The sequence below is a fragment of the Gymnoscopelus braueri genome (assembly GCF_963280865.1).
Source record: "Gymnoscopelus braueri genome assembly, chromosome: 8".
In the NCBI taxonomy this organism is placed as follows: Eukaryota; Metazoa; Chordata; class Actinopteri; order Myctophiformes; family Myctophidae; genus Gymnoscopelus; species Gymnoscopelus braueri.
Genome location: NC_137609.1, coordinates 35,058,375 through 35,082,327, shown reverse-complemented (window position 1 = coordinate 35,082,327; position 23,953 = coordinate 35,058,375). Strand labels below are relative to the sequence as shown.

Genomic DNA, 23,953 nt, shown 5'->3' with positions numbered 1-23,953 from the left:
AAATGGAGTGCAGGAAGATCTGCCTCAAGCTCTATAACAAGAAAACTAAAGTATTTATTTAACACAGAGGACATCATTGCCCCTGCCGACGGGACAGTGCTTGAGGTAGTCGAGGACTTCAAAGGACTTTTACTTTTACTTGTACTTTAAGTATTTTTAAAAGCATGTACTTTTGAATACTTAAGTATATTTAAAAGCAATTACTTTTTTACTCTTACTTGAGTAACATCTTGACTGAGCTACTTTTACTTGTAGTGGAGTAAATTTGACCAGGAGTATCTGTACTCTTACTCAAGTACTGGGGTTGAGTACTTTGTCCACCTCTGCCCAAATGTACATTGAAAGGACTGAGTGATTGTAATGTTATTTTAAATGTATGTATTTTTTGTTTGCTTCTTGTATTTGATGATGCATAATATGGTGCTACTGCTGATGCAAGTCATTGGGAACTCCTTATAAGGTTATGGCTGAGTCATGGTGCTGGTCCTCCCTTAAGTGCCAATGACGTCGCAGACGTCACGTTTTTCATAAGCCCAGAGTGCCAATGACGTCTGAGACGTCATGAAAAAAAAAAAAAAAAAAAAAAAAAAAAAAACTCAAAAAATAATCTTTTTTTTTTTTTTTTTTTTTTTTTGAAAAAAAAGGTTCAGAACCCAAGATATGATGATTTGAAGATTTGCTGCTCCATTCACTTCTTGTTTAACTAAAGGTTTAAAAAGGCTGTATCTCGGCTCCAAAGCACTTTTTTTTTACAATGTATTTTTGGCCTTGGCACAGGGGTGATATAGCCAGAAATATTTTTGGCACTGAATGAGTAGGGGAAATCCACCCATTTTCAATATTTAACTATGTCATTAATATAGCATAAAGGAGTTGTGTGGAAATAAGAAAAAAATTAATTAAAAAAAAAAAATTAACATTGCAAAAAAAATTAACATTGCAAAAACAATTAACATTGCAAATTACACCATGATGAGTCATCACAGTGTAATTTGCAATGTTAATTTTTTTGCAATGTTAAATTTTTTTGCAATGTAATTTTTTCTTATTTCCACACAACTCCTTTATGCTATATTAATGACATAGTTAAATATTGAAAATGGGTGGATTTCCCCTTTAAGTCAATTTTAATATAAAGATTCAAATAAACCAAACTACACTCAGTCAGTAGGCTACTCTCCACAGGATGCTGCATTTCTAAGAAACCAAATTGCTTCACGATAAATTCTGTCATCCCACAGATCTCCGCCCCCCATTGAAGTGTGTCCGCAGACCCTGAGAGGGAGTGTACTACTCTCAGTGCAAAAGAACGAGGAATGTTACACCCCAGGGCTGTTGTGCTAGACTACAGTAGTAACAGCCTTTCTCACTAGAGCAGTGGAGCATACAGTATGTGTGATACTGTGGCTTTGGTTAAATGAAAGAGTTGGCAGCAATATGGCATAGATAGTGATACTGGTTAGATCACTGGTTCTCAAAGTGGGATGCAGGGGGCCCCCAGGGGTCCTTCAGGGGGTCCCCAGCAAGATGGGGACCAGTTTAGAACAACTTAGTCATATTTTACTGTTTGGCTATTCGAAAACAGCGGATCTATGAGAGACTATAATATAACTGCTATTTTCAAAATCTTTTGACAACATGTTGAAAAATCTTATGGGGGTCCTTGGCTGGCACAAAACCTTTTCAAACGGGGGTTTCTGCGATCTGCAGCCAAATACTATCAAGTTGGGGGTACTTCACATGAAAATATTTGAGAGCCACTGGGTTAGATTATACAAATCTGTCAGCAATCTGTCACTGTTAATCAGTTCTTATCATTAGTTTGTTGTGTGGGTTCTGTGGCTTTGTCAAGTGCATGTTTTTGCCCTGAGATAAGAGCAACACTTGAACGTCCTTGACAACAATGTCACTTTTTATAACCAATATGCCTCAATACGTGGCATGCTGTCTGAAGTTCCAGACTGTTCGTAAACTCTCAGACAACCCTTTTCTGCTCTCATCGCTTTGCAGTGCGGTCTACTCATAGAGTGAGTATCATTTGATATCTTCTTAGAAAGGAATCATCTGTTTTAATTGTATTCTTGTGGGTGTGTGAGTGTGTTTTTGGCTGTCATGTCCGCTTTCCATTGCAATTGGTCTTCGGGTCCTTACTCTTACCATGTTTTATTATGTCTATTGCCTGGGGTAACTTGCGTGATGATTAAAGGGATAGTTCACCCCCCAAAATACTTTTTTTCTATCAATTAGTCAACCCATGGAGACTTGAATTCATGGATATGTTTTTGTTTTTGTTGCATTCCTAAGCAAATAATTTGATGACCGGCAGCGGTTCCGGTAGGAGACCCAAAGAGTCTCCTTTGTGTCTCCTACCGGAACCACTGCCTACCGGTCCGCTGGTCATCAAATTATTGGCTTATAGGAATGCGACAAAAAAAAAATCCATGAATTCAAGTCTCCATGGGGTGACTAATCGATTGAAAAAAATATTTTTTTTGGGGTGAACTATCCCTTTACTATTTACTACTTTGCTATTCCAGCTTTAAATAAGGCTCCCGCCATATTGTTGAGATGGCGGGTAACGGTTGTTGTTGCAAGAGTTTCTCTCTCTCTTTGTAAGCAAAGAGAGAGAGAAAATTGTGTTGGCTATTCCAGCTTTAAATAAGGCTCCCGCCATATTGAGATGGAGGGTTGTTGTTGCAAGAGTTTCTCTCTCTCTTTGTAAGCAAAGAGAGAGAAAATTGTACACAGTTGTTTAAATACTTAACATAGCAACTTTCACTCGTAGAGGAGTAATATTTAAAAATGAATATGCTATACTTTGACTCAAGTGGGGATGTGTACTGAGCATTTAACTTTAAACAATGAAAATTGTGTTCTCATAGTAACATGGCAGACAGTTGTATTCTTTCACTTGTAGAGAAATCACTGCTGTAAACCACACGCACGCACGCGCGCACGCACAAGCACACGCACGCACACACACACACACACACACACACACACACACACACACACACACACACACACACACACACACACACACACACAAACAGGGCGAGAGAGAGAGAGAGAGAGAGAGAGAGAGAGAGAGACAGAGAGAGAGAGAGAGAGAGAGAGAGAGAGAGAGATGGGGGAGGAGAAATTAAAACCACACATCAATAAGTGTGGCATCCTGTCTGAAGTTCTCTCTCGCTTTGTAAGCAAAGAGAGAGAGAAAATTGTGTTGGCTATTCCAGCTTTAAATAAGGCTCCCGCCATATTGTTGAGATGGCGGGTAACGGTTGTTGTTGCAAGAGTTTCTCTCTCTCTTTGTAAGCAAAGAGAGAGAGAAATTTGTACACAGTTGTTTAAATACTTTACATAGCAACTTTCCCTCGTAGAGGAGTAATATTTAAAAATGAATATGCTATACTTTGACTTAAAGGAGCTACACCATGAATTTAAAAAAAATATTTGATATTTAATATCATATGGTGTATGTCCCTCAAACCTTTTTCAAAAGGTTTGAGCCTAAATCATCACTCAGATATACTCATCCCAAGTCAATTGTCTCTGGCTTATACAGCACTTTCAGCTGCAATACCAAAACGTCCTCTTGTGCAGGGGGGGGCTACTGAGCAATTCTGTCTGTTAATAAAAAAATAAATAAAAAAAAAATATTAAAAAAAAAAAAAAAAAAGGAAAAATTCTGCATAAAAAGAAGCATCTAAGAAAAATACAAAATCGAAAAAAAAACACTTTGAACATTTTTGAACAATTCCACCAAGTGTTTGAGGTGCCTGTTTCACCCACTTCCGGGGGGCGGAGCCAAAATCCGAGCCCGAAGTATTTGTTCGTAGACCCCCACTTAGGGGGGGTAGAAAAAGTTTCGGAGCGATTCGGGCACTTTTCATTTAACATTGGGTTTGCCATCATTAATGTATGGCCGCGGCCATAGCTGAGTGGTTATTGAGCCCGCCTAGGGAACCAGAGGCCCTGGTTGCCCCAGGTTCGATTCCAGGCTATCCCAGCATATGTGCCGATGATATGAAATTTGTCCCTGAGCAAGACTCTTAACCCCAATTGCTCACAGGTTCTCATTGGAAACAAGACCGCAAGGACTTTCATGAACGACCTGTTAAAAGGAATTATCCTTATCCTTATCCTTAATGTTTATGACATCATAAACATTTCCATTCTGAGATCGCCTGTTCAGACACGCCCATTCTGGAAATCCATGAAATGAGAAGGAATGACTGAATTTAAAAAAAAAACATTTTTTGGGGTACAAGAGACACTGGGGACCCCAAAAAATACAAAAAACCAAGAAAAAAGTGATTTTCATGGTGTAGACCCTTTAAGTATATCTCTCTCTCTGACTTAACTTAAGTACACATCCGTACTGAGCATTTAACTTTAAACAATGAAAAGTGTGTTCTCATAGTAACATGGCAGACAGTTGTATTCTTTCACTTGTAGAGAAATCACTGCTGTAAACCGCACGCACGCACGCACGCACGCACGCACGCACGCACGCACGCACGCACGCACGCACACGTAGCACCAATTTGGGGGGGGGGGGGGGTTATGCTCATCGGAAATATTTTGGGGTGGTCCCTGCTAACTGTTCTGCCTGGAACACTTTTCACTCTTATGCCTCTGTATTTATTTTCTATCATTTTATTGTGTACTGTTTAGCTATGTTTTCTCTATCCTAGCATTCAGTTCAGCATTTATTTGTGCAGATCTTTTTTCAATTGCAAAACCAGAGAGGCATGTGTTAGCCTAGTTTAACTTTATCGGGGGAGATCCTCATGATTCAAATTCTATTCTATTGCCATTTCAACCTAGCTTTTCCCTTTCTCCAATCTCTCATGTTTCAGTCACCAGTCATGGATGTCATAGACAAGTTCTTCACCATAGCAAGTTCCATCTACACTCTCTGTGAGAAGGTCAACACCAACAAGAAAGAGTGCCAGGACCTGGCGAAGCGCGTGGAAGGCTGGGAGCCACTCATTCATAAAATCAAGGAAAGGGGAGCTGGTAACATCTCTGAAGATGTGTTCGAAGTCCTCCGTGATCTCACGAGAATACTGGAAGCCGCTGAAAAGGTTGTCAACAAATACTCCACTGATGGAGAAGGATGGAAGCGTCTAGTGAAGGTCAACAAACACGGAGAGGAGTTTGAAGATTTGAACAGACAACTAGACGAAGTATTCCAGAGGCTGTCCACGGCTCAGCAACTGGAAACCCAGGATAAGATTGATGGTCATTTTGTCTTTTGTGTCTATCATACCTTTAGCTTAATGTGTGTGTGTGTGTGTGTGTGTGTGTGTGTGTGTGTGCACACGGTTGTGAGTGCGTGCGTATGTACGTACAGTATGTATATATGCATGTACATGTATGCATATATACAGTATATATGTATGTATATATATTAAATTAAGACATTTATACCTCTTTCAACAGGACTGAAAGGAAACGTTCCCTCAGGGCAGGTAAAGTGCTTCAACCTTTTTCCTACAGACAGCTTTCAGATCATCACACACACGTCATACAAGTATTCCATAAACAGGACAATGAATCAAACTAAAACTGTACTAGCCCTATATCTGTCTCTGATCATATCGCTTAACAATGCTCAGCATCTTTTCCCCATCAAAATTCATGTAGCAATCTACCAATCCGCTTTTTTCATCTGAAAATATTGCATAATAAATATGAGGCATGACTTTATAAACATCCTGTTGGAACATGATTTGTGTCCAACAGAATTCTCTCAAAGGCATGACAAAAGAAGACAAAGGTGAGCAATGCAGTGTGCAAACGTACACACACACACACACACACTGTCGCCGGGCGGTTACGAATACGCTTGTCCCGTATAGGCTCTCTGACTAACAGGTATATTTCTATCCTAATGAGTTAACCCTAACTCACCCCTAGAAATGCACTCAAGCCTATGGCGTAAGATATTCACTCCAGCTCGTTGACACACTTAGGGCGGCTTTCCATATACATGGACTTACCTAGCCCCACCCCACACCGCCCACCACAGCAACGGTTTCCACTACAATTAAGTGGGTAGAGTGGTGTGTAAGTGGTACTAAACTGGTGCCTAAAAAGTACCCAGTCTTGGGTAGGTCTGAGCTGGGCTAAGCGGGGCTAAAGCTGTGACTGCTACTGATTGGTCGGCTCACAGTGTCTGTCCACTCAGGTCTCTGTAAAATGTAAACACTACGGTAGCAGTGTTGCCATGTCCACTTATTATAAGCGACATTGGGCTTATGTTTCTGTAAAGTTGCTTGTAAATATTGGTAGTACTTTTACTCCACTACAATTATCTGAAAACGTATTAGTTACTAGTTACTTTTCAGATATAAATGATTACATTATAAAACATACATTAACCACTTAAGCCCTATTGTATACCTAGGCTATTTGAAAATAGCCGATCTACAAGCTCACAACGCATCGCATCATTGTAGATCTGCTATTTTCAAACATTTTAGTACTTACTTTTGGTACCTTAAGTACATTTTGATACCAATAGTTTTTGTACTTTTACTCAAGTAATTCCAGACTTTCACTTGTAGATGCTTCTACATTGCAGTATTGATACTTTTACTTAAGTAAAACATTTGAGTACTTTTTCCACCACTGCTTGTTTCTAAAATGTAGTTGATTATTTGGGGCTTGTTTCCATATGTTGTTGAAACCAGTGGTTCTTAAACATTTTCATGTCAAGGACCCCCAAATTAATATGTATTTGTCAACATTATATATGTATATATATTTTTTAAATAGCAGATGCACACACTCACAATGAGTCGCATCGCTACGCGTTGTGAGTTTGTAGATCTGCTATTTTCAAATAGCCGTAGATAGTCGCTTCTTTTGGGATTGTTTTCATAGACCTGATTGCTTATTTTTCTCTGCTAAACCTGGCAACAATGAATGTGCGACGATACACGCTAATAATGTTTTTTATATAAGTGATGGCAACGTGTTTAGACACCACACAGGTCTTCCCAACAATAGCGAAGATTAAAGTCAGGGTGAACATGGCCAAATAATAACTTAAGAGCCAAACTAGCTAAGTTGGTGTGTTAAAGAAAGGGGCGTTGATTTCCTTCGGGAGGGGAGGGGAGGGTGGGGATTTTGTGAGTGGGGACTTTTGTGCAATGGAAACGCAAGACATTTTGAAGCGGTGCGGTGCGGTTCTGGACTGTACTGGACAGTGTCGTGCTTAAGCTGTGATGGAAAAGCGGCTGTACTGTACATCCTGAGGCCACACCCCTTTTCTTTCTCTTAATGAATTGCGTGCATGTTGGTGTTGTTGCTGGTTTTGTTATTCTGAATTTTTTACTCTTACTTTTTCTCTTGAATCAGTTAATTTGGTGAACCAACACATGGCAGTGTTGATTCAAGAAGTTAAACAAGTCAAGCCTATTGTAGACGCTCTGAAAAAGCGCATCCATGGTGAGACCTATGCCGAGATTAACGTCCCAGGGATCACCACCATGGACCAAATGAGGATACTGTACACGAAAGTGCTGCAAACAGGGGGAAGAAAAGTCCAACTAGAATTCTACGAACTCCTTGAAGTGAACGAATTTACATTGTTGGAAAAGATTGGTAAGATCAGATTTTTATCATTTTAATGTAAAAGAAAAATGACCAGAACACACAACAACCATAATATAATTCATTGCAGCAGTCCCAAAGAGTGGACTTTTTTCATCCAGGACGGCATTCTTGGCTTATACATTATACTGAATAAATATTATACAAAATATAAGAATGTATTGCCAAGAAATAAACTGGCAAAAGGTAATTCAAAATCAGTTCTTCATTAAGGTCATTTGGAGCTTCTGTTCTCAAATACAAAATCCAACCATTCTGAATAGCCATTACAGTGGATGCAGTTCATATCTTCAGACAACTCCAGAATCTATAGGCACAAGCAGGTTCCCCTTGCAAGAATTGCCACAAGACTCCCACTCTTTACAAATCATTGACACTATGCTATTACCACTACACCACCAGTTCCAACAAACGTTTGGCATCTATGCCATATCTAAACTGAGCCATCAGTGAGCTGTAAGCATTTGATTAGTCCATAATCAATCAAATGCAAGGTGCCCTCACAGCGTTTTTCAGTAACTAAACCTCCACTCTGTGTAAGATACTGGTGCACCCCCATTTTTACAGACTATAGCTTTTAAATGACTTAATTTGGACATAAATTGCATCGTTATTAGATTTTGCCTGTTTGAATTTTTCTGCGTAGAGTAGACAATAGACATTACATTGTTTTTTTTTAAAACCTGAGCCATTTGCAGCACGTGAAAGTATCCCCCCGAGGCTTCTTAAAAATCCAACTTAATGGCTCGCTTCAGTAGTACAGTAACTTTATGGCAACAAATGATGCCATAGTTTTCACAATGCCTTGCACAATTCTGTGTCTAACTATCTATCTGTCTGTCTGTCTGTCTGTCTGTCTGTCTGTCTGTCTGTCTGTCTCTCTCGCTCTCTCTCAGTTGAAGGTGATTTGCCCCTTCTTACCTGACCGTCCCCGCCCTGGACCTGTACCCCCTGACACTGCCGGCTCTCCTCCCAGCTGTCCCCATCACCTAATCTACTGTATATTGATCATGTATATCGTCACTGTCCGGGGGAAACCTTGTATGTCCAAAACTTTACTTTTCAGAAAAAGGAAAAAATAACCTGCGACCCAATGAATCCGATATAGTTATTATTTAGTCAAAAGCTCATGCTAATACTTTTCATTGATTCAATAATTATAAAAATTACAGAAACACTTTCACTTTAAAGAAAATTCGAAAATAGCAGATCTACAAGGTCACAACCAGTTGCATCGTGACATCGGCTATTTTTGCTACTTTTGTGTGTAGCTGTATGATAAAGTAGGGCATTCATTTATGGGAGAAAACTGTTGAAATATGGAGGTATGACTTTTCTGCCTGACAGCAGCGATATGGTAGTTTATTTTCTGAAAGGCTTTCTGTCTAATTTGGAATTATTCAATTGGAAAATAAAATTCTAATAGGCCTATTGTCTTCGTTTAATTTTTTTCTGTCATAATTGTTGTTACACATTCATAGCAATACAATACTAAGTGTGTGTGCTTAAGATTCTGAAAGGTTAACTTGCTCTGAAATAACTTTCCTACAGTAAAGCTTTACTGTTCAAACCAATTCTACAAACAATGGACACTATGGATGCATTTGGTCCCATTTCTACACTTGCAGAGTTAAATTAACTTTTATTTTACTGTGTATGACACACCAAAACATACAATACCAGATTTGATTTAAAAACATTTATTAATCTTAATTACAAACTCATGAAAATATCTACAGGGTGATAAATTCACAAAGAAGTTTCAGAACTTCCGTCGATTGAACTTGAACTCGAAACACGACTTTGCTTTCTCACAGGCATGTAGAGTTCCAGAGAGGAACAAAAACTAAGTAATACATAATTTGTCTGGAATGGAATGCATTCAAACTTGTGGTTATTTGCCACTAATGTCTTATAACAGCAAGTGCTAGGTCACCTGTTAGCGACCCTTCATATTAGGTATAGTGGAATGGGAGTGTCAAACGTGAAAATGCATTGTAGCTGAATTACTTACTGTGTAAATATATTGTACTATGGATTGAGGCACTAAGCTATATCACACTGCTAGATAGAAAGGAGGAGGTGAAATTGACGTGACTAAATACAAATGCTATGTGAGCTTTGTGAGTGAAATGTACAGTATTTGAACATAGAGGCAAGTAGTGTTTGAGAATCTCTCATCCTGAGTTTATAGTCAAAGGATTCCTTTTAACTAACGGCAAAATGTAAAAACAGCCTAAAAAACATTATTAAAGTTTGTTTCCTAAAGAATGCTGCATTGCAAAGCCAATGCATAGTGGTATGCAAGTAGCTCTAACAGTCATAACTAGTCACACCATTACTTGAATTTTTTTTGTTACTTTTAGAACAGTATGCCGTAAAATAGTAGCACTGTTAATGTTTAAAACATATTTATAAAGCTCCTTTTAATAGAATCCAACCTGAGTTAACAGGTTATAAAGCACAACATTAAGTGCCATAGATATAAGGCATCACATTGTTTTTTTATATTTGATTCTTTTGATTGATTTATTTGATTTATTTATTCACATTTATTTATTCACATTTATTTATTCACATTTATTAATTATTATGTATAAACTTGTTTGTTTGGGGAAGTACTGCAATGGGCTGTCCTCACAGGAAATACTTCTGAAAAACACATACAAATACTTCAGTCAGATAACTCACAAATAGATTGAGACCTATAAAAGCTAGAGAACATTTTATTTATAAAATGTAAATACAAGTGTGAATATTATATTTGATCTTGGCGTTGAGGCTCTGCATATACGTTACTCCCTGTGCAGCACATTAGCAGACAACGATTTAAGAGCAGGGAGATATACATCTATAACAAACCCCCAGGGGAAAACAGAACCCTTAGGGAAAGCAGATCCTACTGGTGGTGCTGGGGTGGTGGTGGGAACAAAAAAAGCACATACAACATCAGTGGCAGCACTGACAATACAACAGGAGGAAGTGCAATGAATCAGGTGAGCTTAAGTAGACCGTCAATTTATCAACTGCTTGACACGTCACATACAGTACATCTACCACACAGAGCTGCACATGTGTGTAACCTCTCGAGTGTATACTGCCTGAACTTGTCTCACAGGCTTACATCTTTACATCAGGCTACGCATCTTTTTTGGAAAATGTCAGTGACATGCACGCATTCACGTACGCAGATACAAAGTTCATTATCATTTGGTGTGTTAAATTGCATGGAGCCTGAATAGCACACACTGTGACATACCTTTTTACCTGACACAATGGAGTATGCCGATTTCTGCTAACACTGAAACGTTATTAACTAAAATGATTTCTGTGCATTTAAATTCTAAAAGCATAAAAATATCCCCTTAATGTTAGGAGTAGTTAACGGTTTGAGAACAACCCCATATCCCATTTAACACAGCATAAGGTACCTGTAATATGGTACTATTGTTCAGGATACTTAAGTATCTGCACATTGTTGGTTTTGGTGGTTTTCCCATGTTCAGTTGGACTGCACCCTCATTCCTCAACCATAATTACAGACTGGAGTTATGGACTTCTGGGTATAATACAACTAGCTATTACCTTGCTTTCTCAATGATTGATAACAGCTCAATAGTAGCTATAGCTGTCTGTGTGATATGAGAGAGTAAGACCAGCACTGTCTGTTCTGTTCTGTTCTTTGGGATTACTGACCCCTACCGTCACTCTGGTGCATGTGCACAATGCACATGTCAATGAATCGAATAACCACTTAAGTGCTATTTTATACTTTGTTGTACATGGTGCTGTGCAAAAATAGTGAAAATAGACAATCCACAAGCTCACAACGTGTCGCATGATGACACGTTCTGAGCTTGTAGATGGGGCGGCAGTGGCTCAGGAGTAGAGTGGCCGGGTAGAGTGAACTGGAAACCGCAAGGTTCCCAGTTCGATCCCGGGCTGGGGGCTCCCCCAGATTTAGTGTCGCAGTGTTCTTGAGCAAGACGCTGAACCCCTAATTGCTCCCGATGAGCAGGTTGGTGCCTTGCATGGTTTCCTCCGCCATCTGTGTGAGAATGGGTAAATGTAATGCACAATCTATGTAAAGCGCTTTGGATAAAAGCGCTATACAAATGCACCATTTACCATTTAGATTGGTTATTCTATATTTTGGAAAATAGGGATAAAATATTGATTCTTTTTATAATCGATTAAAACGATTTGTTCGAATAACTGTTGCACCCCTGGTCCGGACTACACATACCTGCAGCGCGACGGCCGCCACCACCACCAGGGCGGCGAGCAGTGCCATGCGTCCCATCCAGCCCAGGTCGGGGTTGCTCAGGAGGAAGAAGCGCGCCCAGCCCAGCTTCTTGGGCGTGTGCGGCGGGTAGCGCATGTCGTTGACGCCCTCCATCTTCAGCTTCTTAATGAGGCAGCCTCGCAGGTGGCTGAGCTGGTCGAAGCTGTACTTGCCGTGGTAGCAGCCCATACCGCTGTTTCCTACAGAGAGAAGTGCTAGTTAGTCGAACATTATACAAAAACTCAAGGGAAACATGTTGTGCGATCGAGCAGGGTTGCAACAGTTGATCAAACTAATCGCTATTATTATTATTATAACTAAAAAATTGTATCCCACGATGTTCTAACCCATTTTTTCACCCAGTGCCAATTGCCTATATAATCCTGGGCGCTACTCTCCCTCTGCCAGCCTAGGGAGAGCCCAAAACTGAGCTCATCCCTCCTTCAATGCATAAGGAGCTAGCAAGGAGCTTCTTATCACCTGACAGGGGGGAGTTTCCCCAGTTGGACGTAGCACGTGGAACAAACACGTTATTCCAACCAGTTCCGGCTGACCAGGGGTAGGCAGTATAGAGACAAGGATTACTGCATGTTTTTTGTGTGGGTACCTATCCTAGGGGACACGGGGAGAACATGCAAACTCCACACAGAAAGGCCCTTTCGCCAACCCCACCTAGGGTATGGGCAATGATGACGCGGAGGAGAGGACACGCCCCCAGCCCCCACAGCGTCCCCGGCGGGAATTGAACCCAGGACCTTCTAGCTGTGAGGCGACAGCGCTCACAGCTATTTTTTTTTAAGGAAAATATTGAATTGTATTTTCTTCCAGAACTTTTCAAAAGGTTTGTTGGTGGTTTGTTCAAAATATAATTTCACCCACTTTTTTACACCTGTAAACTTGTGTAAAACATAATTTTACAGGTGTACATTTGTAGAAGCTCACAACACATAGCATCGCATTGTGAGTTCGTAGATTGGCTATTGTCTCTGTGTGGGCGTAGGCTTGCCTCCCAACTTCCAGCTTTGGCACACCTGTCTGTACCGCGTATATAAATCTACAACAGTGTTTTGCCAAGTCCCGGAAAAGACGTGCTGTTATTGGCCAGAGTCACTTTGATTGGCAGTTGTGTCGGCTCCCATTCACTTATTGTGAAATAAATACCTTTAACTTGCTCCCTGTGTTTGCCTCTGCTTTTGCGTTCACCAGTTTGCAAATCATGACTGTGTGTGTGTGTGTGTGTGTGTGTGTGTGTGTGTGTGTGTGTGTGTGTGTGTGTGTGTGTGCGCGTGCGCGCGTACACGCAAAGAGAAAGAATGAGCAATGGAGGAGAGAGAGATAGGCAGTGACTATTAACTTCTCCCACTCTATCCACGGTATGTTACTGCTACTCCCCACTGGGAGGCGCTACAGGTCTATTATGACCTGTGCACAGACCTGTGTGTGTGTGGGGGGGGGGGGGGGGTATTCTCACCCTACTTTTACCACACTGCTGCCATCTCAATGTCATAAGTTGGACATCGTGACCTCGTGCCTGTTTTACTTTTAATTATAACAGTACAGGCATTATACTCTACAACATGATCCCATAAAATAATTGCAACATAAATTCTTTAAACCTTTGAAGTATCATAAAATATGTCATTTATAACATAGCAAATGTCATAAAAAATCTTAGTGGGGGAAAGAATAAAAATAAAAACTGAAATCGGTGATGCCACATTTTCCCATTTATGCCAATAAACAAGTATTCATGCATGTCTGATCGATGTCACCAGAAACGGTGTTTACACGAGACATGGAGCTTGATTTGATATCTGGCATTTTCAACTTTACTGTTTAATGCCCCTTCCCCAGTGATGGAAGTACTCGCATTTTTTACTTATGTAAAAGTATCAATACCACAATGTAGAAATACTCAGTTACAAGTAAAAGCTTGTTGATCGGTTATTTTAAAATAGCAAAAGAATAAGGCTGAAGTGGTCAATGTATGTTTTGTAATAATCTAAATCTACAATGTAACTAGTAACTTAAGTTTTCAAATAAATACAGATTTCAATATTTGCCTCTGAGATGTAGTTCATCGTCAGTGTTGAATGGGAATAGGCTCTATGCACAGCAGCCATATTGGAAATAAATTGGGCCTCTTCCTTACTTCCTTCACAGGTGTTACCAATGATACTAATGAAGGCTCTGTTCCATTTAGTGTAGCACAGTGGTTCTCAAACCTTTCAATTTCAAGGACCCCCATAACTCTGAGAGTGTACAAATGGAACCAAATGGACCCGTAAGGTTCCATTTGTACACTCTCAGAGTTACACACCTTTTTAAGGGGCCATTTGGAACCCCCTCAAGGAACCATGAGGGTCCCTGGACCACACTTTGAGACCCACTGGTGTAGCAGAGTGTTTCCAGTCAGTGAGTCAACAAGCACAATATCAGCACCCTGACTCTGTTTGACCAGAATGGTCAATAAGACCAATCACCTGTTACCAATCATTAGTATCATTGGTAACAGCTGTGAAGGAAGTAAGGAAGGGGCCCAATTCATTCCCAATATGGCTGCTGTGCATAGAGCCTATTGCGTGTTTGAGTGTGAAGAATGTGTCAATGTTTCTGGCTTACAGTAACTGATTTCTAAAGAAAGTCTGTTGAAACATCGAAAGACAGGAGAACGCAAAGAATGCAATAATCCTACATTAAATTGTTGAGGAAATGTGGCAACACTGATTTCACAGTAAATAAACTAACTGTTAACTGTAAATAAGCACCACACAATCAATCACCCCACCCACAGTTCCTCAGCAGTAACTTAGCTACTGTATGTCCTGTCCATCCTGTCTTTCATGGTTCTGTTTTGTTTGTCTTCTTTACAGAAATGTTTACTGTACGACAAGTCAAATACCGGTAAGAGCCTTTGTTTGTCCATGGCTTGGCAAAGATTTAAAAAAAAGAAAAGCAGGTGACTAACGCGTTTTGGCAAAAGGCCTTCATCAGGGTTCACTGGCTAAAGGCCTTTATGGAGGCTATAGGTTATTAAAGGCTTTTTAACTATAACTGATAACTTGGATTTGTTTTAAGTTCACCGCCAGACTTTTCACTTTGATGTCTCACAAAGGAAAGTAATTAAACACTTTGGTGTTTCTGAATCTGATATGAGAGAGAATGACAATACAAATATGTCAATAAAGGTGTTTCTGAACTGATATGAGAGAGAATAGCAGAGGGAGATAGAGACATAATGATTGGCTGGCTGGCTGGCTGATTGACTGACTGACTGACTAATTCAGTAATTCATTCTACGACAGGTGTTTTAATGCACATGCGTATTGGATTCAAATGTTCATATATTGCACTCCAAATCAAAGAGTCTACCATTCCCATGATAACTGCAAGTCAACCTATTGAATGCTACCAGCTTGGGCTGTGGTTAGCTGCAGGTTATAAAACCGGCGTATACATTTATATGTATATCTGGAGTATTCATCAGTGTAACTGGAGATAAGCCAGTGTGTGAGTGTGCCTGATGTTTAATGTATACTCTGTCACACAATGGTGTTGCATTCCAGAAATAGTAGATCTCCAAGCTCAAAATGTGTAGATGGGCTGTTTTTGCCGCATTATGCCAAGTATAAATCACTCAGCCTCAAGTGTATCAGCGCATTTAGGCCGTGTGCAAACTCACCTACTCCACCGAAGGGTAAAGCGTGCACTTGAATGTGAACCAAACAGTCATTGGCCAACACTCCTCCACTGGACGTCTCCTCTATCACTCGCTTTATGACCTTCAGGTAGAGGAGAAGAGAAGAGAGTTCTGTTAATTCAACACATATAAGCCAAGCCAAGTGAGATATTCACCCAGCTCGGCATCTAATTATTAATATTTCTCATGGAGTGGCTGCGTCTGCTTGTGAAAGCATGATGGTATATATATATATATATATATACAGTTTTGGAACCCCATGTCAACATGTTTGGTCGGGCGATAATGGAATGTTGGTGACATTGTAGCGATTTTCATTGGGCTATGACCGATTGCGAGTCTATAAACAGCCCTGTAAGGCTTCAAACTCTGACAGTGGTTTCTGTTACAGTTTCTGTTACGGCGTTCTGACTTTTTGAAAACTCACTTCGCGCTCCATTCACAATCCCCACGCACATACTCTGGAGCACACACATACAAACTGTATATCTGTGTGTCATCTCTGTGTGTCGTGTGATACCTTATCATCGGATGTGAAAATATGAGGTTTCTCGCCACGGTTGATGTATTTGATGGCGTCATCCAGTCCGCTGACTGGCAGGATGGGTAGCAGAGGTCCGAAAATCTCCTCCTGCATCACCTTGGCATCTGGCTTCACGTCCCGCAGAACCGTAGGCGCTGTAAAACAAGTATATACACTGTATCAGACTATGAAGTTGTCTTTTTTAACTAGTTCTTCCTAATAAAGTTGTTTTTATCTTGTTTCTGTAAAGCGGCTTTGAGTACCTAGAAAAGCGCTGTATAAATCGTATGCATTACTATTATTATTATTTGTCCTCATCTGCATTAACCACCTAAACCCTATGTACTTCATTAACCGGGGTCCCCCCAGGGGTCTATCATTGGCCACCTTCCTCCCCCCTCTAAACCAAATCTCTTTCCCGAAAATAGCTTATCTACAAGCTCACAACGTGTTGTGAGATTGTAGCTCTGCTATCCGGCGAATGTTAGCCTATTATGACCAGAATAGAGACACTGGGGTTCAAAAAGAGAGTGCAGAAACTGCTGATTCAGGGTTTTTACTTTGGGTCTGTGGAAGATTAATTTAAATAAATTATTAATTAATTATGTTAATCACAATAGAGATATTTGACTTACTACACGCACGCCCTTCAACCTATAGCCTGTACATAACAAGTATAGATTATAGTTTATGATTAATAAGTCACATTTATGAATCATGGACGTTACAAGTTGCACCTATGTAGCAGTCTGACTCGTCTTTGTCTCCTCCTACAGCGATGGTGCTGTCTTCAGTCAGGCCCAGCACCCGCTTGAAGTGGCGCTGGTTGATGATGCGTCCATAATCGGAGCAGGTCTTAGGGTCGTCTGTGTAGAAGTCCTGGGAAGGGAGAGGGAGTGTTGTTAGGGCCACTGATCTACACGCACCTCTCTGCTGCTACAACGTTCAAGCATGTCTTGCAGGTTGAATACGGTGACCAGATGTACTGGTTTGTATGTGATTATTTGATAATAATCGCTGTTTTTGACTTCCCGGAATCACATCTGCCTCACATTACATCGCATTGTGAGCTTCTGGATCAGCTATCTTTTCTTTTGTTTTTTTGTTTCCGCCAGAGGTGGAGAGTATGTTTTCGTTCTTGTCCTTCCGTGTGTCCCCCCGTCTCAGCCAAGCTAACTTGGTCAAGCTTCGCGTGACACGTGACAATATGTTGTCACCAATGCTTTTGATTGGCTAGCGAGACACATGACGAAATAAAAACCTATAAATAGGTGTGTCATTTTTTGAAGTGAGCTTCCATCAGCCAAGCTAACATTGGTCAAGTGACACGTGACAATATGTAATATAAATAGGTAAGACAGGATTAATCAGGAACAGTACTGGCGGAGACCTGTGCTCTGAGGAGCACATTTTCTAGTTTAATATATTGTGGTTTTGAGAAGTGCCATGTTTTTTAACTTTTTCAATAAAAACACTCATTAACACTCAATAAAAACAGTACAACATTCTTATATCGTATATCTCCTATCACAGTCAAGTAGGTTCATAATCACAAAACATCCAGACTTCAGCATTAATAATAGGTTACATATTTACAGCAATAGGGAATATACATAATTTAAACCGTTTTCACAGTTTGACAAATTTTGAAAGGTTTCGACAAGGTTTAAGAACCCATGGTGATAGTGGTTAAGGGTCCCAGTTTGGATGTTTGAAAATATGGTCACCCTAAGGTTGAAGGAAGACACAAAAGACGTGTCAGAATTCATCAAAGTAATATTGGCACATTTTGACTTGCTGGTGAACACTTGTAATGTAAAGTATACATGGTTGCTTTGCTCACAAAGTTCCTCCCATGTTTCAACATGTTACCTGTTCAAGTGCTTGGGACGATTTAAGGATTTGCACCCACACACTTCCTTGGGTGTTGCTGCTGCTTCATAGATGTTTTAACCACTTAAACCTGTTAACTAGGGTTCCCCCAGGGGTCTATCCTTGGCCTATAGTCCTTTTTTTACCTCTCACCAAATGTCATTGCGGAAAATTCTACAAGCTTACAATGGGTCGCAATGCAATGCGTTGTGAGCTACTATTGGTTATTTTTGCCGAATGTTCGCCTATTATGACATGCCCAAAATAGGAATGCTGGGATTCCTGTGGTTAAAGTAATCCTACTTGACACACCGAACACGGGATGGAGCTGAAGCTGAGATGTCTTGAAAACGTTGCAGGAACACTGGCTGAGTGCAGTTACCTTGATGGACTTCTTCACCTCCTCTATGACACGGTCCTGGATGCTGGCCTCACACAGGATGTAGTCTGGGGAGATGCATGTCTGACCACAGTTAGTGTACTTTCCCCAGGTCACACGCCTGCAGCACAGGACAGGGAGGAGGCACAATGCAATAGACATTAGAGAGAGAGAGGGGGAAAGAGGGGTTGAAAGAAAGAAAGGCAGGCAAGCAGGCAGGCAGTAGGGGTGGGATCCGGTGATAATTGTCACTACACATAGTCCTACGGGATGGGGGCGGGTGTTGGGCGGGAGGAGTAGAACAGAGGTGCCACTTCCTCCCGGTGGGGGCTCCTCACCGGCAGCTGAGCCAGTAGGTTACAACAGCAGTGACAACACACAGAGATGTGTGTGGGGAGGAATTAATTGGCATTATGAGGAAATTGGGGAGGAAAAAGGGGTGAAAGGCACACCAAAAAAATAAGAAAGAAATCCTTGGCACATACTGTACACATACGCATATGAAACAGCTACACACAAACAATTCCAATAATAACTCATTCTTGCAGTCAAATATTAAATATTTAACACTCCGCTGTGAGTGTTAGCTGTGCCGTATAACAACCAGGGCAGATAAGGCAGTTGACAAGGCAGCTGACAAGGCAGTGCACACCTAAAACCCTCTGTGACCTTTAATCACTCTCCTCACCCAGGGCAAATAAAGGTATACAGTAAATATTTACAGTATATCCATCAGGCTTGATTTTGACAGTATGTTTTAGAAAGAAGGGAATATGCTATATATGTGGCTGGAAATACTTTCTGGGTATTGGATTAGTTCCCTTTCAGGAGCTTATACATCCTAAGGTCACAGCTATAAAATGTTGTATGTTTTGATAAAAAGCATTTTAACTGCAAGTCAGAGGTGGGGTCTTTTTCTTAACTTTTTTTTTACATTGTACTGCACCGTTGCTGCTATCCTCAACAAATATTCAGGTGTGTAGGACACATTGCTTTATCACATTTTGAACACTGGCTTTAGTTAAACCTGAGGGCCATGACATTAGAATGAAGATTCCATGATAATAAGAGTTTTATACAATCCATCCTTACCTTGTCTATGTAGATGGGGAGCAGATCTGCCATGACGTTACAAGTATGGACACACACCTCTGAGGGCTTCACCGCAGCAGCATTACCTAGTACAGGAAAATCACAAATTAAATTATGGCAACAGTTTCTTTTTCACACACACACACACACACACACACACACACACACACACACACACACACACACACACACACACACACACACACACACACACACACACACACACACACACACACACACACACACACACACGATGGCTCCAATAAGCGGCTGTATGGTGATGGCCCAGGGGTCGCCTCTCTTTGCGATCTTTCTTATATTATTTCACAATGTGTGATTGATGTGTTTGACAGTTGTTATATATGGTTTGTTGATTACTTTTGAAGTATTGAAAATTTACATTATTATGTAGGAAACATCTCCAAGATGCACCTTTTTCTCTTCATCTTCGTCTTCAACTGTTTCTCTTCATCTTCATCTCCTTGTTTCCTATTCTGTTCTTCATCTCCTGTCCTCATTTACAACATTTATAATACCAGTAAAACACCACTATGATACAGATTAAAAACATAAAACAAATAATGAACATTTAAAATACAGACATAAAGAGTAAAACAAACATACGCTACAAAATAAATGATAATACTATGAAGGAAACATCCCCTGGATGCACTGGGTTGGATCATCAGTGATGATACAGGACCTGTAAGGAAAGGAGAATTTGTTTCATACTTACCCAGTTAATACTTACGTAAAAACACGCACAAAACCTCCTCTTCATCTTCGTATTCTCTTCATTTTGTCCCTCTTCATCTTCTTGTTTCCTCTTTTATTCTTCATCTTTATCTTGTTTCCTCATTTATAACATTTATAATACAGATAAAACAAGAGAAAAAAAAAGGCATACCGATTTGAGACGCCATACCACCACCTGACTTGAAGGACGATTTGAGACGCCATACCACCACCTGACTCGAAGGACGATTTGAGACGCCATACCACCACCTGACTCGAAGGACGATTTGAGACGCCATACCACCACCTGTTTCGGAGGCCGATTTGAGACGCCATACCTTCTCTGATGCCGATTTGAGACGCCATACCACCACGTGTTTCGGAGGCCGATTTGAGACGCCATAACGCCTCGGAGGCCGATTGGAGACCCCATACAGCCAGCCACCTGACTCGGAGGACGATTTGGGAAATGGTGCATTTATATAGCGCTTTCACCAAAGCGCTTTACATAGATTGTGCATTACGTTCACACATTCATACACCGATGGCAGAGGAAACCATGCAAGGCACCAACCTGCTCATCGGGAGCAATCAGGGATTCAGCGTCTTGCTCAAGGACACTTCGACGCTACTTACCCAGTTAATACTTATGTAAAAACACAAGTATGGACACAACCTCCTATTCATATTTGTATTCTCTTCATTTTGTCCCTCTTCATCTTCTTGTTTCCACTTCTCTTCTTCATCTTCATCTTGTTTCATTATTTACAACATTTATAATACAGATACAACCAGTATAATATAACGTCATACCTCCGCCATACTCGGAGGCCAATTTGAGACGTAATACTGGCATCTGTTTCGGAGGCCGATTTGAGACGCCATACCACCACCTGTTTCGGTGGCCGATATGAGACGCCATACCACCATCTGTTTCGGAGGCCGATTTGAAACGCCATACCAACAACTGTTTCGGAGGCCGATTTGAGACGCCATACCACCTCGGAGGCCGATTTGAGACGCCATACCACCACCTGTTTCGGAGGCCGATTTGAGACGCCATGACGCCTCAGAGGCCGATTTAAAACGCCATACCACCACCTGACTCGGAGGACGATTTGGGAAATGGTGCATTTATATAGCGCTTTCACCAAAGCGCTTTACATAGATTGTGCATTACGTTCACACATTCATACACCGATGGCAGAGGAAACCATGCAAGGCACCAACCTGCTCATCGGGAGCAATCAGGGATTCAGCGTCTTGCTCAAGGACACTTCGACGCTACTTACCTAGTTAATACTTATGTAAAAACACAAGTATGGACACAACCTCCTCTTCATCTTTGTATTCTCTTCATTTTGTCCCTCTTCATCTTCTTGTTTCCACTTCTCTTCTTCATCTTGTTTCCTCATTTACAACATTTATAATACAGATAAAACCAGTAAAATAAAACGTCATACCTCCGCCAGACTTGGAGGCCAATTTGAGACGTAATACTGGCATCTGTTTCGGAGGCCGATTTGAGATGCCATACCACCACCTGTTTCGGTGGCCGATTTGAGACGCCATACCACCACCTGTTTCGGAGGCCGATTTGAGACGCCATACCAACACCTGTTTCGGAGGCCGATTTGAGACGCCATACCACCTTGGAGGCCGATTTGAGACGCCATACAACCACCTGTTTTGGAGGCCGATTTGAGACGCCATAACGCCTCGGGAAAGATTGGGAACGCCATACAGCCAGCCACCTGACTCGGAGGCCGATTTGGGAAATGGTGCATTTATATAGCGCTTTCACCAAAGCGCTTTACATAGATTGTGCATTACATTCACACACATTAATACACCGATGGCGGAGGAAACTGTTAGGACCAGTTTATAATATCTGTGTACAGAGATATATATTATAATGTGTGTATATAAGTTCTTTCTTTGATTTGTATTCATTTAATTGAATTCCTACAATGTATTAATTCAATGTGTTAGTTAGTAAGTTTCCACTCCTCTGTACTCCTCTGTCCCCTCCCCTTTTCTAATAAAGTGCTTGGACAGAGGGGAGTGCGCCATTGTGATCTTGGACCTTGTGAAGTGATTTACATGGTGGTCACAATCCTCGTCGAGTAAAAGAGATCTCGTGTGTCACGTGTAAAATTCTTCATCTGTGTGTGATTAACAGCAAGGGGGTTTAAGATAACGATCAAGAACCTAACATTCACTGGTCCTTCGTGTCGGATTTCTACGTCGTTTTTGGAAGAGGAGAAGAGGACGCATCGCAAGTCTATCGATAGCCAGAGATCCATGAGGGTCCTGCAAAGCCCTGGGGTGTAAATTCGCACCAGGCCGGTGTCCCAAGCAAGTCCGAAATCTTCTCTTCGACGAACGACTGCCGAAATCTGAACGTGATCACACACCTATAAGAAACACGTAAGTGGTCCTTGTGTGGACATATTGTTGTTATTACTTAGGTGTAATATTGACAAGTGTGTTGTAGTTGTGCATAGATAAGCAACTACAGTTATAGTTGTGTTGTAGTGGCGGGGGCCACTGCATTTTATTAGCTGCAATTGTATACTGAGAAACGAGTTTTGTGTGAGTGCAAGAGAGAGTCACGGTAGTTAAAAGATAAAGAGTCTGATAGCTCCCTCCGGAGGATTTAGTGAATTATCCTTTGGGGCAAGTCGACACGTAGTGGACCCTCCAGGGCAGATCCTTTTGTCTATGTTTAGTCTATCTTGTATAACCCCGATCACATTCTCAGGGGTGTACGGTGTGTGGTTTGAATGTGATAAGTTAGCAGATCCCCTGGGCTAGTCCACACGTGGTAAACATTGGTGAATATAAGGGTGTGATGCAGTTTTTGACCAGTATACAGCAGTGCCTAGATAAAGTTTGAAATACTATACACTTAGTTAGGATAAGAACAAGATATTTACAGTGATTAAAATAATTTCTACACATTGAACAGAACATTATAATAACCACACATATTTAAGTTTTCACCCACATAATAGTAATTGACTGCTAATATGGAGAAGGAAAAAGAAGATACAGGTGCTCCTGTGAAACAAGTGATTGTAATCGATGTTACCAACGAAGGAGATAAGCCAAAGCAGGGCAAGAAGAGAGGCCAGCCAAGGGCCCCCAACTCATGTTTTAGGTGTGGTCGTTTAGGCCATTTTGTGGCTGATTGTAGATCAAGCACAACAGTACATGGATGGGATGATACGAGGAAAAAGAAAGGCCAAACAAGGGCCCCCAACTCATGTTGTATATGTGGTCGTAAGGGCCATCTTCTCTTCGGACTGGCTCTTTGCGAGTCATGCAATATGTCTGGCTGGGATGATTAGAGAAGAGAGAAAGAGAAGAAGATAGGAGGCTGTGCGCATTAGAGCGACAGCGAGAGAGAGAGAGTTTTTGTAGTAAGAAGAACATGTTTTGTTTTGTCTAAAAGATGTGTAAATGAGAGAGTGGATTGTGCATTTTTCGTGATCTGTATGAATTGCCCCACATTGATGCAGTAATCATTTAAACATTTCAAAATTCCATGTCGTGGTGCACAACGACATGGAAGGAATGATGTTTAAATGAGAGTAAGAGTGTATGTATGTGTGTGGATGAATGTATTGTTTTTTTAGTAACAACATGAGAATCACAGTACATGGCAATACAGTCCACCTAGAAGTAATTTTTCTGCATGAAAGGAGGAAGAGAGAGAGTGTGCATGTGTGTTCAGGT

General features: G+C 40.9%; 2 protein-coding genes across 2 annotated transcripts; one reads left to right on the top strand and one right to left on the bottom strand.

Moving 5' to 3' along the window:
• Window positions 1-1,933: 1,933 nt before the first annotated feature.
• LOC308090470 (uncharacterized protein) lies at window positions 1,934-9,054 on the top strand. The gene is made up of 6 exons (XM_080435667.1): window positions 1,934-2,027; window positions 4,863-5,247; window positions 5,449-5,477; window positions 5,752-5,785; window positions 7,372-7,617; window positions 8,523-9,054. Exons 2-6 carry the CDS (start codon window positions 4,872-4,874, stop codon window positions 8,549-8,551), a joined length of 714 nt encoding a protein of 237 aa, XP_080291793.1. The 5' UTR covers window positions 1,934-2,027; window positions 4,863-4,871; the 3' UTR covers window positions 8,552-9,054.
• Window positions 9,055-10,232: 1,178 nt separating this feature from the next.
• On the bottom strand, window positions 10,233-19,995 carry LOC308090802 (aldehyde dehydrogenase, dimeric NADP-preferring-like; the record flags this gene model as incomplete). Its single annotated transcript, XM_080436075.1, has 7 exons — window positions 10,233-10,278; window positions 11,873-12,111; window positions 15,594-15,693; window positions 16,132-16,289; window positions 16,872-17,013; window positions 18,389-18,506; window positions 19,910-19,995. The coding sequence occupies 7 exons, from the start codon at window positions 19,993-19,995 to the stop codon at window positions 10,264-10,266; spliced, it is 858 nt and encodes a 285-aa protein (XP_080292201.1). The 3' UTR covers window positions 10,233-10,263.
• Between the last annotated feature and the right edge of the window lie 3,958 nt (window positions 19,996-23,953).

Excerpts from the sequence above, each read along its gene's own strand:
- LOC308090470 (XM_080435667.1), top strand. The coding sequence starts at position 4,872 with ATGGATGTCATAGACAAGTTCTTCACCATAGCAAGTTCCATCTACACT. Across the intron at positions 5,248-5,448 it reads AACCCAGGATAAGATTGATG|GACTGAAAGGAAACGTTCCC; the intron begins GTCATTTTGTCT and ends CTCTTTCAACAG. Across the intron at positions 7,618-8,522 it reads TACATTGTTGGAAAAGATTG|TTGAAGGTGATTTGCCCCTT; the intron begins GTAAGATCAGAT and ends GCTCTCTCTCAG.